The sequence below is a fragment of the Pteropus vampyrus genome, unplaced genomic scaffold, assembly GCF_000151845.1.
Source record: "Pteropus vampyrus isolate Shadow unplaced genomic scaffold, Pvam_2.0 Scaffold92, whole genome shotgun sequence".
Taxonomy (NCBI): Eukaryota; Metazoa; Chordata; class Mammalia; order Chiroptera; family Pteropodidae; genus Pteropus; species Pteropus vampyrus.
The window spans coordinates 2,171,757-2,190,694 of NW_011888873.1; the positions used below are offsets into that span (position 1 = coordinate 2,171,757).

The window sequence follows — 18,938 nt, forward strand, 5'->3', positions numbered from 1 at the left end:
TCCTATTTATTTCAAAGGCTAGTCCTAATACCATTTATATAGTTGTGTAAAAGAAAGACAACTGGAAAAAGGCTTCTTAGAGCAATGGATAAATTTTTTTTTTTTGGTTCAGGTTAAGTTGCCGTAGTTTATTTTTTGGAAATTTATGCTGTCTTTGAGCCAGCTGTCAGTGAATCCCATAGTAAAGTCAGCTTGAAATGACTTGACGTGACCTTGTTCTTTACATTTAGAAAATGTTTCCATTTAAGATTTTTTTCTTTTCTAATTAAGGACCTGGGAAGAGCCAACAGACGAAAGCCCAAGGTAAGTATCCTGCCGCAGCCCTGTGTGTAGTTTCCAGTATCTAATCATCTTGGAGAATAGTAGAAATCTTGGGAAATGTCTTATGGTTTATGCTTTTCTATTCTGATTTATGCTGTTCCCCACCCCTCACCACCCCTTTTTTAATATGCCATAGCCTCCAGCACCTGAAGATCTTGCAGTAATTTGTTTCACAAGTGGAACTACAGGTAAGTTTTGCAATAGAAGTACTTCTGCGTGGTGTCTGGAAGTATATACTCCTTGTCCCGTTTTTGGGATGACTTACTTGGACTATAAAAGGACTGAAAGCAGGAGAAACAGAAGTGATTCAAGCACTGTCTTATAAGACATTCTCAGAATCTGAAGAGTGCCATATATCTCCTCAAACATTTATTGAAGGCTACACTTAATCCATTTTCCTGAGGCAGATTGTTTCAATGACTTACAGAAATAGGAAAATCCCTGGTTTTTCTTTTCTTATTGTCACATACCCTCTAAAACTTGCCCATATTAACAAAGATCCTTTAAGATAATAACTTTCATTTAAAGGATTTCAGATTGCTCAGGAATTTAATGTTACTCAACGTTTGGCTTTCCTGCGTGTACCTAACAATAGAGGCATTTGAGGCCCTAATTATACAGAGTTTCTGGGCTTCCTTAATTTCTGTCATTCTTGGATGGAGTTTCTGTTTTCTAACTTCATTCTGCTCATATGTGTTCCTCAGGCAACCCCAAAGGAGCAATGATCACACATCGAAATTTAGTGAGCGACTGTTCAGCTTTTGTGAAAATGACAGAGGTAAACTTTTGGGATGTTGTCATCTTTCTTCATAGTCATTGGTTGATATTAGGCTTCAGGAATGAAAGTGGTAAAGGCAGCCCCACCATGTCAAGCCAATGCTATATTTGAAACACTCTCTGAAATATAGATACGGTCTGAACTTTATAAGCAGTTTACTCAAATAGTTTTCATTGTGGACCTAATCTCTAAGTCCTGCTTGTGACCATTAAGTGAATTGACAGAATTTATTACGACTTTTATACAGTAAAATTTCATTTGGATATTACCTTATAAATCTTTCCAGGAAAGGGCAGAGGAGAAATGACTCTCCTTTTTTATCTACTATTCCAGTGTGGTAAAAATAATTTCTTTAAGTTAACAATGAAATGTTAAGTGCTGCTGGAAGTTTTTGAATTATTATTGTTATTTATTATTATAATCGTTATTATTTGTTTTGGTCAATTGGACTTCCATTTTATGAAAAAGATTAAAGCCTCGAATTTCAGTTGACTTCCTGTAATCTCAAAGTTTGCTATCCAAGTGTCTTAGTCTGCTTGGACTGCCATAACAAAATAGCACAGACTGAGTGGCTTAAACACCAGACATTTATTTTCTCAGAGTTCTGGAGGCAAGAAATTCATGATCAAAGTGCTGGCATATTTGGTTACTGTTGAGGGCTCTATGCTTGGCTTGTAGACTTGTCACCTTCTCACTGTGCCTCACATGACCTTTCGTCTGTGTGCACAAGGAGAATAAGAGAGAGGTCTCTGGTATCTTTTCCTCCTCTTACAAGGACACCAGCCCAACTGGATCAGGGTCCCACCCTGATGACCTCATTTAACCTCAATCACCTCGCCAAAGGCCCTATCTCCAAATACAGTCACATTGGGTTAGGGCTTCAGCATATGAACTTGGGGAGCTGTTATGTTGAACAAACTAAAATACTCAAGATGCACTCATACTGTAAATAAGAGGAACTTGGAAATCTAATTTCTCTTATCTTCTCTCCCTTTTTTCCATTACAGCGTAAAATGCTATCTTATGTTGAATTGGATCTTACATTTCTATAACATAATATGCTATCTTACATTGTATTGGATTATTTCTTATCTTTAGGTGGAATTAGGGTTCCTGGTTAGCAGGGTACTATAACTTTGAAATACTAAATGTTTAGAGCACATGATCCCTTAACATTTGTGCAAATTTTTATTTTGACCAAAGTCTTGAGTAGATTTACTTTGTCATTAGAAATGACCTCTACTCTTTGAATAATTTAAGTATTGCTTTTCATTTCATTCTTTGGTGAGAAGTAGTTGCAGACCGTTAGCAAAAGCTATTTCTCCTTAGTGTTAAGGGGTTATATGCTCTGAAATATATTGGAAACTTATTGGAAATCATAATGCTTTTCTGCCGTTCTGGTGTCTTTGCTTACAGAATACTGTCAATCCTTCTCCAGATGATACCTTGATCTCTTTCTTGCCTCTTGCTCATATGTTTGAGAGAATTGTCGAGGTAAGACAATTGAGGTTTTTCTTGCTTGTTTGTTTGTGTTCTACTAAGTCATTGTGTTTTACAGAAAGTACTTGGCCTGAATGCCAGTGACTTACACATTTCATTTTTACCATTTACACACATGTATGAACAGGTGATGAAGGTAAGTTTGATGTGTACACTGTTATCCCTGAATTTAATCTTTGCTGAGCCCCATTTTAGAAATGGCACTAATTATTTAAAAGATTATAATTTTCTGGGTCTGGATAGTTGAACTTTAATCATTCATTTTAAAATTAGAAGGATATGAGTGTGGACATGATTCCAGAAAGATTAACTGTAAAAGTAGAATTTTTATGAATACAGTTCTATGTATTGTGAGACATCCGCTCTGTGAGACGTCTCAATTTTTGATTGTGCTTGTTCATAATATACAAGTTACTTTAAGATTAGTTTTTTTCACCAAAATTCTAAGTGACCTTGGAAAAGCAGGATGATCTTGCCTGGGCTCCCTGTACACAATTGTGTGACTAGTTTAAAAACCAGTCAAGAACCAACTTTTTTCTTTCTTGGACAATTTTGGATTATATATTTATAGAAAAAACAATGGGCACCATTCATTCATTTAGCAAATATTTATTAAGCACCAGCCATATACCAGGCCCTGTAGTAGATGTCACAGAGGTGACCAACAGAGAATCCACCCTTTGATTGGCTGCTTGCTGCACTATAGGAATTACTTACCCCTAAAGGATCAAGGATCATTAGATCCCATCTTCCAGCTGTTACTTCTGCTTTCTGCACACCTCAGGAGATCTTGTGAGTTTATCCAGTGATCTCAAATGAGTTGATAATGGACCACATGTACCTGACTATAGTTTTAGAAGTGTTCCTGGAAGGCAGGGCACACTGGACAAAACCTCTCAAGCTTTAATTTTTAAACAATGAACTGCAGTGTATCTTTCTAGTGGTTTCTGCTTTCAAGCCTGAGACTGTTTGTACTTCCGTCGCATCATCTTTTGAACCTCTGTTTTTAAAATTTAAAAGAGGCAGACTACTTGCCAAATGCATGTGGCTTGCCATTACATTTGCATCTGACAGAAAAACATGCAAAAGATTATAGTTAAATGACAAGCCACACTGGTATTAGATGTCCTAGTGTCCCAACTGCAACATATTCAGTGGCTTTTTAGAAATTTTTAGATTCGAATAAAAGAAGATGAGACTTTAATAAGCTTGGACTGTAGGTAAGTAGCTAAGTTTTCGTTTTTAGAATAAATTAGACTTAAAGTTTCGGAAAGACTAAAAATATTGCATTATAGAATACCATGTCATTCAGTCAACAGATTATTTATTATGAAGCTAAAATAGCAGAACCTCTATGATCATCATCAAAACCAACATACACTGGACTTCTGGTCAAGATGGCATAGTAGGTAGACACTGTGCTTGCCTCCTCTCATGACCACATCAGAATTACAACTAAACTACAGAACAGCCATCACTGGGAGTCGCCTGAGGTCTGGCTGAACAAAAGTCCTACAACTGGGGACATACATAAGAGGCCACTTTAAGACTTGCAGGAGGGGCGGAGACGCAAAATGTGCTGGTCTCACAACTGCGTGTGGTGGTTGAGAATTGGGAGGGTTATCGTGGCTGCAGAAGTCCCCCAGGAGGACTGGGGGCTCCTGACCCCACACTGGGATTTCCAGCTCAGTGTTCTAGGAAGAGAAGTCCCCACAACCTCTGGCTGTGAAAACCGGTGGAAATTGTGGCTGAGTGAGACAAAGCTGTGAGAGTTACAGACATTCCTCTTAAAGGTCCACACAGGGACTTACTCACTGATGGACTTGCTTGCTCTGAGCTCCAGCTCTGGGGCAGCTGCTCAAAAAGTGCCAGGGACATATGGGGAGGAACTGAATTGTCTGCCTTCAGGGCAAGGGTTGGAGAGGCAGCTTTCTCCCAGACAGAAGTGCTGGCAGATTCTACTGTTCATTTGTTGAACCTTTCAGCCTCCCAGCATGCAGATGTAGGCAGCTGCCATATTTGAGTCTCCATCAACCTGACTAATACCATTCACCCAACCAAGTGATTCCCTGAGACCCCACCCCTCCCATCTTGCGGGCCCACCCATGCTGCCTCCAGGGGCTTTTCCATACAAATGGCCTGTCTTGACTCATGCTGCAGACTTCCTTAAAATCTCTCAAAGGTTCACAAAATCTAAATAAGTAGCATCTGGCCTTGGCATGCCCCATACTTCCTGCTGAGCAGTCCCAAACCCATCACTAACAGCAGCCAGCCTCGGCTTCTTGCTTGGCCTCTCAAGGCTCCTCTAAGCCCACATGGGTGGTAGCCGTCTGCAGATTGCTTGGTGACTCTTGCTAGGTGGCCCTAGGCAGTATACAGGCTGCGGCTGAAGGCTGAACTTGGCCTATGGTGGGTCCTCTCCCAGAAGGCCCTAGGGCCAGCACGACCATTGGCCGGAGTACCACCCAGGAATACATTTGAGGATGACACACCCAAAGGGCAAACTAGCCAGGCACCAGAGCACCACTAAAGTGAACCCTACTCTATAAGGTGAGCCCCTCATGACCAGTCCTTAAACCAATCAGCCTAAGGGGCAGTCTTTCCCGTTGATGTGCAGACAGCAACCAAAGCTCAACTACAATAGGTGGGCACACACAACTCAAATAAAGGGACTCACCTGGAGCACTTGGCTCAGGTAACCCGGGAAGACTGCACCACTGGGCTCCATGGGACATCTACTACATAAGGCCACTCTACTGAGACATAGCAACTTTACATAATGCATAGAAGCAAACACAGGGAGGCAGCCAAAATGAGACAAAGAAACATGCCCCAAATGAAAGAACAAAGCTCCAGAAAAAGAACTAAACAAAATGGAGGCAGACAATCTACCATATGCAGATTTCAAAACACTGGTTATAAGGATACTCAATGAACTTTGGGATAGAGTAGTACATGAACTCAATGAGAACTTTAACAAGGAGATGGAAAACACAAAAAAGAACTCGTCAGAAATAAAGAATACAGTAACTGAAATGAGGACTACATTAGAGGGAATCAATAGTAGATTAGATGAAGCAGAAGGTCGAATCAGTGATTTAGAAGGTAAGGTAGAAAACACCCAATCAGAACAGCAAATGGAAAAAAAGAATCCAAAAAAGTTAGGATAGTTTAAGGGGCCTTTGGGACATCAGTGTACCAACATTCACATCCTAGGTGTACCAGAAGATGAGAGAAAGGAATTAAAAACCTATTTGAAGAAATAATGATGGAAAACTTCCTATCTTGCTGAAGAAATAGACATACACGCCCATGAAGTGCAGAGAGTCCCAAACAAGATAAACCCAAAGAGGCCCACACCAAAACACATCTAATTAAAATGCCAAATGTTAAAGAAAGAATCTTAAAAGCAGCAAGAGAAAAGCAGTTAGTGACCTACAAAGGAGCTCTCATAAGACTGTTAGTTGATCTCTCGACAGAAACTTTGCAAGACAGAAGGGATTGGTTGAAATATTCAAAGTGATGAAAAGCAAGCACCTACGAGCAAGATTAATCTACCCAGCAAAGCTGTCATTTAGAATTGAAAGACAGATAAATAGCTTTCCAGACAAGAAAAAGCTAAAGGAGTTCATTAACACCAAACCAGTATTAGAAGAAATGTTACAGGGACTTTTTTAAGAAGAAGGAAAAAAATATATATGTATATATACACACACATATATATATATGTGTATATATATATGAAGTATATTTATGTGAAAAATATATATATGAAGTATATATATATGAAATATATATATGAAGTATATATATATGAATAAATTGGCAATAACTACATATCATTTATTATTTTAAATGCAAATGGATTAAATGAGCCAATCAAAAGATAGGGTGGCTGAATGGATAAGTAAACAAGACCCTTACGCATGCTGTCTACAAGAGATTCACTTCAGATCGAAAGATACACACACACACTGAAAGTAAAGGGATGGAAAAAGATATTTCATGCAAATGGAAATGAAAATAAAATACCTAGGGTAGAATACTTATACCAGACAAGATAGTCTTTAAAACAAAGGCTATAACAAAAGACAAAGAAGGACCCAGAAATCCCACTTCTGGATGTTTATCTGAAGAAACCCAAAATACTACTTTAAAGGGACATCCGTATGTTCATTGCAACATTACAACAGCTGTGATATGGAGGCATCTGGGTGTCCATCAGTGGAAGAATGGATAAAGAAGAGGTGGTACATATATACAATGGAATATTACTCAGCCACAAAAAAATAAATAAATAAATAAAGAATGAAATCTTGCCACCTGCAAAAACATGGCTGGACCTAGAGGGTATTGTGCTGAGTGGAGTAAGTCAGACAGAGAAATACAAATGCCATATGTTTGCACTTACGTGTGAAATCTAAAGAACAAACAAAACAGAATCATAGACACAGAGAACATTTTGATAGTTACCAGATGGGAGAGGGATAGGAGGGGTGGGTGGAAAAGGGAAAGGGATCAGGAAGTGCAAATTGGTAGTTGCAAAATAGTCACGGGAATGTGAAGTATAGCATAAGGAATATAGTCAATAATATTGTAATAACAATGTATGGTATCAGATGGGTACTATTTTTGTCGTGGTCATCACTTTGTAAGTTATATAAATGTCTAATCACTATGTTTTACACCTGAAACTAATATAATATTGTGTGCCAACTGTAATTGAAAAAAAATTTATTTGAAAAATAAAAAATTTATTAAAAAACAACATACATTGGTGTCTTGCTAGAGCCTTCATTTTCAGGATGATCATGAGAGATACCACATTTCCATGTTGTACAATGACTGAAAGATGCAAGAACATTTTTTAAAAAGCTACCTATGTTTAGGAACGTTAAGATTTCTGGAAACTTCTCTGAAATACTACGACCAAAGCCTTATGTGTCTCTGTGTGTTTTGTATAATCCCTGCTGCAATGATAAAATGTTGATTATTTCTGTTTACCGCTCTAGTGTGTGATGCTCTGTCATGGAGCTAAAATAGGATTTTTCCAAGGAGATATCAGGCTGCTTATGGATGATCTCAAGGTGCTTCAACCCACTGTCTTTCCTGTGGTGCCAAGACTGCTGAACCGGATGTTTGACCGAGTAAGTTTCAAGTGCAGAATGGGGAAGAGAGCGCTAGACCTTGAGTCTGAAACTTGGGTTTGAATCAGGTTCAGCAAGGTACTTCTGTGTGACCATGGACAATCCCCTCAGCCTCATGGAACTGCAGTTTACTCATCTGTAAAACCAGAAAACATTGACCTCCCAGAGTTGTTTTTAAGGATTATAAGAGAAAACACTTGTGAATACAATTGTAAGCTGGAAAGCTCAAAGCTCAAGGTATAAGGTGGGAGGTCGCTTTATTTTTATAATAAATCTTTGAGCCTCTGTTTTCTCATCTATGCAACAGATTGTTATCTCTTCCCCCTGCTTTCTGTCTCACAAAGTTACTAATTGTATCACATGAAAATTATGTAACTACGTAACTATGAAATTGTTTTATAAATTGTAAAGTTCCATGCACGTGTAATGTTTCTTAGCCACCTTGAGAGAATTGACTAAGCTGAACCAGAGACTGAGAGAAGGCCAGCCCCTTGGCTGGCCTTTATAGCATGTGGGCCATTATAGCATGAGCCACACAGCCAGGGCCAGATCAGCACGTGGCATGTGCAGTCTCCAAAATGAATTTGGACTGGGCAACTTTAATACTTTTTATTTCAATGCGTGTCTTCTGTCATCTATAAGAACCTACTCATTTTTTGTGTGGTTTTTTTTTTAAAAAAACTTTTAAAAAACAGCTCCATTGAGATATGATTCACATTCCATAAAATTCACCCATTTAAAGTATACAATGCAAAGGTTTTCAGTACATTCATAGAGTTCTGCATCCATCACCACAGTTCATACTAGAACATTTTTATTACCTCAAAAAGAAACTCGTTATGTACTTGTTAGCTATTATCTTCCACCCTGCTACCCATCTCTACCCCTGAGCAAAAATTAATCTACTTTCTGAATCTGTTGATTTGCCTATTCTAGACTTCCATATGAATGGAGTCACGCAATATGTTTACTTTCGTGACTGGCTTTTTTCACTTAACTTGTTTTCAAGGTTCTTCCGTATCATAGCACATATCCATACTTCATTCCTTTTAATGGCCAAATGATATTCCACTATATATTTTTTTTTCTATAACAGATTTAATTTATTTGTTCATGCATAATGATGGACATTTGGGTTGTTTCTACTTTTAAGCTATTCTGAATAATGCTGCATGAACATTCATGTACAAGTTTCTGCGTGGACATATGTTTTCATTTCTCTTGGAGAGAGCCAAACTGCTGGGTCACATAAACTCTATGTTTAACTGTTTGAGGAACTGCAGTCTGTTTTCTAAACATGTTACATTCCCACTAGCAGTGCATGAGAGTTCCAATTTCTCCATATCTCCACCAACACTTGTTATGATAAGACTTTCTGATTCTGGCCATTCTATTGATTGTGAAACCTTCTTATGTCTTGACCCATTAGATTTTTGCACAGGCTAACACCACACTGAAGCGGTGGCTACTAGACTTTGCCTCCAAGAGGAAAGAAGCAGAGCTTCGCAGTGGGATCATTAGAAACAACAGCCTGTGGGATAAACTGATCTTCCACAAAATACAGGTAACAGATAGACTCACACTGTTATTTGTCACATAAACTAACTTGGGTTTCAAAATTTTTATGTGGGCTCTTTTTAAAAGAGCGGTGTGAAAGTGAGAGAGAGAATGACACGTTTTTATTAATTCTGGCACATTTCTAAAGGACAAAGCCATCAGGTAAGCCTCAGTATCCAACAATACATAGGATCTTCGAATATATTGTAGCTATCTAGGGTTTTATAGCCTTTCTTATTCTCCATTTGATTTTATTTTTCTGAAACAAGTATGTCACTCTGAAGGTAATTTTTAGGCATGAGTGCTAAAGAATAATATTATATCCAAAACAATGCCCAAAGTGTGGTAGTTGCCACAAATCTATCACACTCCTGTTCTGATTCCTTAAGAGTAGAGTTGTTGGTTTATTTCCATACTAGTTGAGATCAAATGGTGTAAAAGCTTCAAGTGAAAACAAATTCCAGGCAGGTGTTCCTCCCTGGATACTTGTGAGTTCTCAGGTGGTAGCGAATTCCGTGTGGCCCGCAGAGCAGGAGCTGGGGGGTTATGGCACAGGGTGCCAACAAGGCATCTTTGAGGAGCCCACTGACTTACAGCAGTTTAACCCTCCTTCTCTCTTCTCTCCTACCTTGTCAGTCGAGCCTGGGAGGAAAGGTCAGGTTGATGATCACAGGAGCCGCGCCCGTGTCTGCCACCGTGCTGACGTTTCTGCGAGCAGCACTCGGCTGTCAGGTAAGATAGTTTCACTGCAATTGATTGTCTCAGACTTTGTCATGCCTACAGGTCTTCTTTCTAAAAGGCATTCTCGTTCTCCTTATTTTTATTTGAAAGATCATGTTATTCCTAGGGTGCTTGGGGAAAGAAGTATATATGTCTTTTATTCTAGGCAGGGGAAGATACATTTGTGTCCACCACTGTGTCATTTTCTCTAGGGAAGGGCACAAAATATGCCTTTAGAGTCAGGTGTAAGGGTATGGGAAGGGTCATAAGTAATAGGACAACCTACAAACCTCACAGAGAACCTGTCTTAAAGGAGGCGAGGGAGACAGCAGAGATTCAGTGATGCATAGGACATGTAGTGGATACAGTCGGGAGCCAGCAGAGCATGTGCGTTCCTGGGTGGGTCATGTGCAGTGGGACCGCGTTGTGCCATGTCTCTGTTCTCCCTTGCTTGTCCACAGGAAGTTATGTAGAAAATGGACATGGATGGCAGCTAGTGTTTGATGTAAGGGTGAAGATGTTTGGGTGCTATAATAAAGCATGTTATAGTATTGAATTAATTCACCAAACAGAAAATTTGAAGAGATTTCACCACAGTCAGCCATTACTCAGGAGTTAGAGGAACTTAATTACTTGCGCACCTCTGACAGAGGTGTGACTGTTTCTTCTTTAATAACATTTTATCTCTTGGTGATCCAGTTTTATGAAGGCTATGGACAGACCGAGTGCACAGCCGGCTGCTCCCTGTCTTTACCTGGGGACTGGACAGCAGGTACAATTGGTGGGACAGTCCTTACTGGAATCCTATTATTTGGATTGGAATTGAATTAATCATTGATTGGTTCATTAACCAACTTTAACAAGTGCTTGGTCTCAGATGACTAGGCCTTGGGGCACACACTCTTGTAAACCAGGGAGCCATATGGACAGTGTCTCCTGTAGCAGAGTGGGATGTGATTTCGAGGCTCTGACTGTAAAACTAGGTGGCAATAGAGAGTGACCCAGATCCTGAAGGTGACAGCTGAGAGACAGTGGCCTTTATGTTGGGTTCAGAATGTTTGACCCAACAGAGCTTTCCAGTAATTTGTTGAGGTCTAATGACTTGCTAGTAACTTTTAATTAAATTTATATTGTGTGCTGTGCTGGATGTTGAAACCACAGAGAGAAATAAACACAGGTCCCTTTTTTTCCAAAAAGACAAAGCAGAGACAAACACAAAAATAATTGGTTGAAGACCTGTCATGAATGAGGTTCTGTGTTAGAGGCTTAAGATGCACATTACATGTATTTCATTTCAACAACATCCCTGTAAAATAAATCCTGTTACCTCTGGGAGGAAATGATTGATTGTTAGTTAAAAAAAAAAAAACATGTAAATAATATATAAGAATTGACATAGCATTATACTTTGGAGCCAGGGTTCCAACCCAGGTCTGACTGCAAAACTCCCGCGCTTTCCCCTGTACCACACTGGTGGTGTATTCTACACTGTGATAAATCAATTCCTGGATTTATGTGATGTAGTATAAATATGAGCACTATCTAGTAGCACAGACTCAAGTAACTAGCATGCTCTAGTGACATAATTCTGCTAGGATTGGCACTAACAGTCTATGAACCTTTTTCTTGGTCGTTAATTTTTAACCCCTGGTTCCTTACTAGCTAGAGAATTTGGAATAGGGATCTCATTAAGGTAAAATTATTAAAATGTAGGAAGAATTATTTCTAATGCTCTTACAGGATATCTAATTTCTGCTATTTTTGTTTTGAGAAAAGAACCCGATCCTTAACACCCTTTGGCAAGAGAGTTAAGTTAGCTATGAAAAGAAGCACATCTTGTCTTAATAAACTTAAACGTAAAACATGATCATCCATGCTTAAGGAAATAAAGATCATATTGATCAGAACCAGGTAGTGTGGAAGAGAGTAATCAAGGTATGCCTAAGCTGCCTATGCTCTCTCCTTATGCAGAATAGGGACACTAAAAAGTCTGCGACAGGGAGAGGTGGCAAATGATGGGCAGGGGCCATCAGATCAGAGGAGCCAGGAAAACGTTTTAGAAAGCTTGCTTCCAGGTATTCGTAGAAACCCTTAAAATCAGCCAAATTATACTTTGAAAAATAATTTAGAGCTTCAAACTTGGGAAAAGTCCCTAGAAGACTTGAAAATTTTTGTCTCTATTCTAGGAATAGACTCTCTAAATTAATTTGCAGGGGTGGCGGGGGCAGAGACTGGCTCTTATTGCAGCTGTTCTTATTATGAGCAGGCTTATTTGCTATAAAAATAATTTGGCCTAAGGATACTATAGTCTTGTTAGGAATGATCATTCTTTTATATCATATACAGGCCATGTTGGTGCCCCAATGCCTTGTAACTTGATAAAACTTGTTGATGTGGAAGAAATGAACTACATGGCTGCCAAGGGTGAGGGCGAGGTGAGTGAGGTCCCATCAGTCATTCACCATCATTGCCATTTCCTCTTAAGCCGGCCATGACAAGTGCAGTGCCATTTCTCAGCACAGTGTCACAGAAAGCCTTTGAACCATTGAGCTTGATTTTCATGGTGATCCTGGGGTCAGACAGGCTTCTTTTTGAAGGTACATTGATATTTAGCTCTCAAGGGATGTGTGGGAAGGGGGCCACCAACATCTGCCTTTTTCTGCCTGACGTAATAGGGACTTAGGCCCACGAGCATGCAAGGCTCCAGTGGCCTGAGCTCTGGGGCACAGTTCCTGTCTGTTAATTGCCCTGGATACCTATTAGTGAGCTACCAACCAGTGGAAGGAAAGCCTAATTACTTCAAAGGGAGGGATTTCATCCCCTTTGGGGCTTTCTAACAGCTTTGAGCCAGAACCTAGAGCAGGTATTAGCCCTACGACTTGATCACAGCTAAGGTCATTAAGGAAGGGAAGCAGAGGTATTGGAGGTGCTGCCAGGATCCCACTGGGGCTCTGGTAGCTCCCTCTGGATCATGGAATTCACACACACACACACACACACACACACACACACACACACCCCAATTTCCTCTGGAGAAGCCCCACGAAATGCTGTTAACAGATCCTCTTTTCCCCCATAGCTTTATTGAGATATAATTGAGACATAGCACGATATAAATTTAAGGTGTACAGCATAATGATTTGACTTACGTATATTGCAAAATGATCACCACAGTAAGTTTAGTTAACATCCATTACCTCATATAGATACCAAAAATAAAGAAAATATTTTTTTCATTGTGATGAAAACTCTTAGGATCTCCTAAAAACTTTCAAATACATCACAGAGCAGTGCTAACTCTAGCCACCATGCTGCACGTCACACCCTGGTGCTTACTTATCCTGTAACTGCAAGTTTGTACCTTTTGACCTCTCTCCTCCAGTTCCTGCCCCAACCCTTCATCTTTTCTTCCTTCAGGTGTGTGTGAAAGGGCCAAATGTGTTTCAAGGCTACTTGAAGGACCCAGCAAAAACAGCAGAAGCTCTGGATAAAGATGGCTGGTTACACACAGGGGACATTGGAAAATGGTTACCAGTAAGTGGTCACCTCCCCTGTTCACAAATATTTTTATTCCACTGTAGAGAAGAAAATGTCCCATTCGTCGTACTTTCACCATGCGGCAGTAGCACCCCAGCTTTTCTCTTTCCTGAGTGGCATGTAGACACTTCCCTTTCCTGCAGGGAACAGGTTTATACACAGCATATTTGTGTAGCATTTTCACTTTAACTGTAGCAAATACGTTTTGTTTTGATATTTGACATCAATTCTCCTTGCTGCTTCTTGTTTGAAATTCAGAGACTGGCTTTTGACATAGCAATGCTGTGCCTTGGTATTTCGGCTTTAGTTAATTGGGAGACGTAGCAGACTGCCAGGACTGTAGGATGGGCAGGAATTTGTGAATACACGCATTTCTTAGGTTTGCCATCTGGTTTAAAACAGGATAAGTGGTTCGCGGATTAGACCAACTTCTTTGAATTTACTGTAGAGAAATTCCAGAGGACTTTCTAGGAGCCAGAGGCTTGGGCAAGAAGCTACACCCAGGGGTTTGGCCAATTTGCTTGCTGTGGTAACAACCACTGCTTTTGAAAGTTATTACTGTGTTTAATTGCAAGCACTAAAATGGAGGTTTTAGTGCTTGTAGTTATAGATTTAAAGTGCTTAAAACTCTGAAATTGTTATTGATTTAAAAAATGCCCCCCACCACAATTAATTCAGTATTCAGAATGCCAAAGCTACGTAAAAATAAGTTAAGTCCCTTTTTCCAGGTTCAGGAGGGATTGACTATCGGTTATCCTTCTGGCTCTGGCTCAAGTGAGCACATCTCAATCTCTCTAGACCCAAGTCTGTTCCTGTCAAAAATGGAGGAGAACTGATGTGGGATGAGAGAACCTAGAAACTTTCCAACAAATAACTTTTAGAAGTCTGAGAATGACCTTGGGGCAGGGATGGGTTGAAGGCTGGGTTGGGGTTTGGTTACCAGAGGTGGGCACTGCTGGCATTTGCCTGGTCCAGAGATTCTAGTGTCCCCACTGTTATCGTTTGGGCGGTGACAGACCCTTCCCAAAGGGCCAGGAAATAGTGATAAAGAAACTGAAATCTTGCCTTTGTGTAGTAAATGTTAATGAGTCCTCACTCTGTGCAGAGCACTGTGGGAGGATAGGTCTGGATCTTTGGTCTCAAAGGACTTGACTCAGCAGGAGAGGCAGATATGTGTGTCCCTGATTCAGATGTGAGACTGCACGAAGCTTGCTAAACAGAAGGTAGTAAGCGAAGCACTGCCAGCTGGCTGACAGAGAAGGGGTGAAGCGAAATGGGCAGGGACTTTGGAGTCTTCTCTCTGACTCCTTACTTGTCTCAGTGGTCTGGGGCAAGTTGGTTAATCTCTGTAACCCTCCCTTTCCCTCTCTGTAAAATGGAATGATAACTGATCCTGCCAGGTGTTATTTGGATTAAATGATAGTGCAGATAGAAAAATGCCCTGTGCTGCATGTGATGATTGATCCTGTGTGAAAACCAGCCGTGGACCCACTCACAGCCCCCTTCCCTCTGATAAACAGAATGGTACCTTGAAGATTATCGACAGGAAAAAGCACATATTTAAACTGGCACAAGGAGAATACATAGCGCCTGAGAAGATTGAAAATGTTTACATGCGAAGTGAACCTGTTGCTCAGGTGTTTGTCTACGGAGAGAGCTTGCAGGTAGGTGCTTTCTGAGCTGTGAGCTCTGATGCGCAGGTGTGGTGAGCGCCTAATTCTCCAGGGGCTTTAAACATGATGGAAAGTTTGCAGTGGATGTCAGATACGAATTGACTTTCACGTCTGACATGCCGGAATATTACTGATGCATTATTGGTTTTTGCTACTTGGCATTTCTTATCTGGAAAAATTTTCTCTTTAGTTTTTATATTTTTTATTTTACCCAGGATGGCCTGATGTACCAAGGGAGGTTAGATAAAGATACTAGGGAGTGGGTAAAATTATGCTTCCAATTTAATTACAAAGAGAAAATACTGATATACAGATTATAAGAGAGTTTAGATTTTTCAAACATATTAAACCCAACTTATTTATGATATGCCTCCTAAATCATTTTTGAGCAAATAGTTATTGTGAGCCAACATATACTTAAAGTTGAAACCGAAGGTCAGTATTATAGTAAAATATCTGTTTGCTAAAATGTCGGACAGCTGGTGACAAGGGAGAGAAGGGGGTCTAGTTTCCTAAAGATAGATTTTTTAAATAAGTCTTGAGGTTTTTAAATAACTTTAGAAGAGTATTTTCTTATGAGAGAGTGCACCTGTTTTTCTTCACCTAGAATCTTAATGTGCCTTTGATTTTTATTAATTATTTGTTTACCTGATATCACCTTATTTGCTTATTTGACCCTGTTTTATTTTTTCAAAGTATATGCAAAAGTAAATAAAAGTTAGGGTTTTGTTAGATTTTGAATTCCCAGTGGGTCTTATAAAACATTTGTAGCAGAATTCCTGACACTGTATTTTAAAGCTAGGAGTTCTTAACCTGGTCTCAGTGGACTCTGGGGCTGGTAGTATGTTCTGAAGACAAAATCTGTAACTTTCATCAGTTCCTCCCAGCGGTCTGTGATGCAAAACCATAACGGACCACTATCCTAGAACATCTGGCTCAAGCCATGTATTAACTCACTTCTCTGTGTTAAAGGCATTTCTCGTAGCAATTGTGGTACCAGATGCTGAGACCTTAGGTCGGTGGGCCCAAAAGAGAGGACTGGAAGGGTCCTTTGAAGAACTGTGCAGGAACAAGGTAAGCTTCTGAAATGTGCAGTCTGCTTCTTTATGTTCAAATTGCATTAAGTGCAAAGTGCAGGGACCTCCAACAAGGAAATATCTTATTTCTCTTACCTTATTAGGATGTCAAAAAAGCTATTCTAGATGACATGGTGAGACTTGGGAAGGAGTCTGGCCTAAAACCATTTGAACAGGTAAGACTCATGAAAGTGCATGAATTCCTGCAAAACAAGTTTTTGACTTGAAGATTTTTGTTTATGAGTAGGTTATAGAAGAGGGCGAGATGACCTAAAGTAAATCCATGAGGAATGAAAAATGGAGTGGTCTGGCAGGAAAAGGAATTTCCTTAACCGAGGGTGTGAATTCTCTTTTCCTGGAGGTCAGGGTACAGTCCTGAGTTCTCAGAATAGGGCCCCGCCTTTGTTGAGAAAGTACAGCTAGGCTGGAGGTGAGAGGATGGAGGCGAGAGGATGGGTTTGGACGTGCAAAAGGGTCTTTATCTCTTTGGGCAGCTTAAGTGCTTTTTAGACTCAGGTTGCATCGGTCCTCCTTCCTTCTTTAATAGCCTTGTTTATTTGCAGGTCAGAGGCATTGCTCTCCATCCCGAATTATTCTCTATCAACAACGGCCTTCTGACCCCAACAATGAAGGCTAAAAGGCCAGAACTTCGGAATTATTTCAGGTCGCAGATAGATGAACTTTATTCCACCATCAAAGCTTAATGGTAGGAGAAAAGCTCAGAAGAAACCGGACATCTCCACACTCTTATACTGATGACCTTCATGTTGGTAATTTTGACTTCGGCAAGCGTAGGGAAGTAAACATCCATGTTTGACTTGTGCATTCGGGGTTCTTGTCATAGGACTATTAGAGGAAATGGAGCACTGCCTTACAGTCACCTCACGTTGCAGACCATGTATATGGTGATGTACAATTTCCAAAATGAGCCTTAAAAATTGTAAGCGGAAACTATAAATGTGCTGTTATTTGCGACTTCCTTAGTTTAAAAGGCGGGTATGAAAACTTCTGTCTCCCTGTTATTAAAACCAAGGATTTAGGACTTTACTATTTCTGAGATGTCTGCTACTTGCTGCATATTGTGCAGTTGTCTGCTGCTCTGAACAGTACAGTGCACTGGAGGGAAACTGTCCCTTAAGAATGACTGTCCTGGCTGGAGAATGTCACAAGTGGACCAGAGGGTTTTTTTTTAACCCCTGCCACCTTCCATTCCCCGTCTCACACACACTCTTACAACCTTTCCGATGAAGGGGTATGATACTCCTGCTCTTTTCGACAGTCCCCTGTCATTCCTCTTGGAGCAGAAGGTTCCCAGTGAAGCAAAGGACAGACCAACTCAGAACAATGTAGATGTCGTTTCTCTGGCTGCTCGCCAGAGCGAACAGATTGTGGTGCCAGCAGAGCAGAATGCTCTCGGCCCCTCCTCTCCAGACCTGAGTCCTCCCTCCGTCCCTTCCCAGGGGTTATGAAAAAATCTGCCTTAGACTCTACGGTGGAGACAAGCATTTCAAGAAGGAGATAATTACCTAGAAAGACCATGCTCAACTGTGACGCCTAAATAACTGTCCACTTTATCTTCACTGAACCAGTCACTGTTTGTTTGTGATGGCCAATAGATTTTTAATGTGGTTTTCATATCAAAAGTTCATGTTGTGATTAACTGGCTTTTTTTCCCCAGAATAAACTCTCAGGCAAGGCATGTCTTTGAAAATATTAAGGGAGTAGATGGACTCGGGTACTTATTGAAATGAACAGTAATAAACAAATGCTCTTCTGCCATCATGCTACCTGATTTCTGTGAAATGTATTTGGCAAGCCAAAATTCTAGGATGTAGAAATCTGGAAAATTCATTGCCTGGGATTAACTTCTCAAGGGATTTTTTTTTTTTTTTTAAGTTAATGTGGGAAATTAGCAGCATTTCACTTTACTTCAAGACTTTGCCACATGTGACTGAATTGTCATTGATACATTTAAGCTATTGTTTCTGGATGTGTGAGAGTACATGTGTTACACAAGCACAACAGGGTTTGCACTGATGAATTGTCATTGTAGCACCACTACTGGGTAGCCTAACTTCATATGTGTATTCTTAATTGCACAAAAAGTTAATAATTTGTCACATTGGGGTTTCGAATGTTTGCTTTAAGTGTTGGCTATTTCTATGTTTTATAAACCAAAACAATTTCCAAAACAGTGAAAGAAACCAAAATAAATATTTCCTCATTTCAAGTGAGTAAAGCCTCTCTCTTCACGTCAGGTGGAACATTCAGGTCAGCCTTGGATGTGCACAGAGAAAGAGCAAGAATGGCTCTAGGCTTCAGACCCTGCCCAGTCGCCGCCTCCTTCCCAGCTCTCCTTCCTCTGCTACAGCCATGCCCATCGGCTTTCTGGCGACAGTCTTTACTGTGTTGTGAAGAAGAAAATTATGGTGTGATTAATATAGATAGTCTCAAAAATGCACATTCTTCGTTGGGAAACTAACATTTCAGGAGACATCGGCTGTAGTTGGTGGTTCTGCGGTGGATTCAATCCTGTGTATTTTAGTCATAAAATACCATAGAACTGTTTCAGAAGACGTCTGGAAGAGCAGCTGACTCTTTTTTTTTTTTTTTTTTTTTTTTTCTCTTC

At 40.1% G+C, this 18,938-nt stretch overlaps 1 protein-coding gene across 2 annotated transcripts in view; it reads left to right on the forward strand.

The window, feature by feature from the left end:
* Positions 1 to 18,539, forward strand: part of ACSL1 (acyl-CoA synthetase long chain family member 1) — a 64,855-nt gene extending 46,316 nt beyond the window's left edge. For both annotated transcript variants that reach the window (XM_011364016.2, XM_011364017.2), the window contains 14 exons: positions 271 to 303; positions 458 to 509; positions 1,026 to 1,099; positions 2,516 to 2,593; positions 7,612 to 7,746; positions 9,176 to 9,310; positions 9,940 to 10,035; positions 10,723 to 10,795; positions 12,370 to 12,458; positions 13,441 to 13,557; positions 15,081 to 15,224; positions 16,206 to 16,307; positions 16,414 to 16,485; positions 16,873 to 18,539. In XM_011364016.2, coding sequence (XP_011362318.1) covers positions 271 to 303; positions 458 to 509; positions 1,026 to 1,099; positions 2,516 to 2,593; positions 7,612 to 7,746; positions 9,176 to 9,310; positions 9,940 to 10,035; positions 10,723 to 10,795; positions 12,370 to 12,458; positions 13,441 to 13,557; positions 15,081 to 15,224; positions 16,206 to 16,307; positions 16,414 to 16,485; positions 16,873 to 17,013 — 1,341 coding nt within the window. In that variant the 3' untranslated portion in view covers positions 17,014 to 18,539. The remainder of the gene's footprint in view (positions 1 to 270; positions 304 to 457; positions 510 to 1,025; positions 1,100 to 2,515; positions 2,594 to 7,611; positions 7,747 to 9,175; positions 9,311 to 9,939; positions 10,036 to 10,722; positions 10,796 to 12,369; positions 12,459 to 13,440; positions 13,558 to 15,080; positions 15,225 to 16,205; positions 16,308 to 16,413; positions 16,486 to 16,872) is intronic.
* Positions 18,540 to 18,938: the final 399 nt, after the last annotated feature.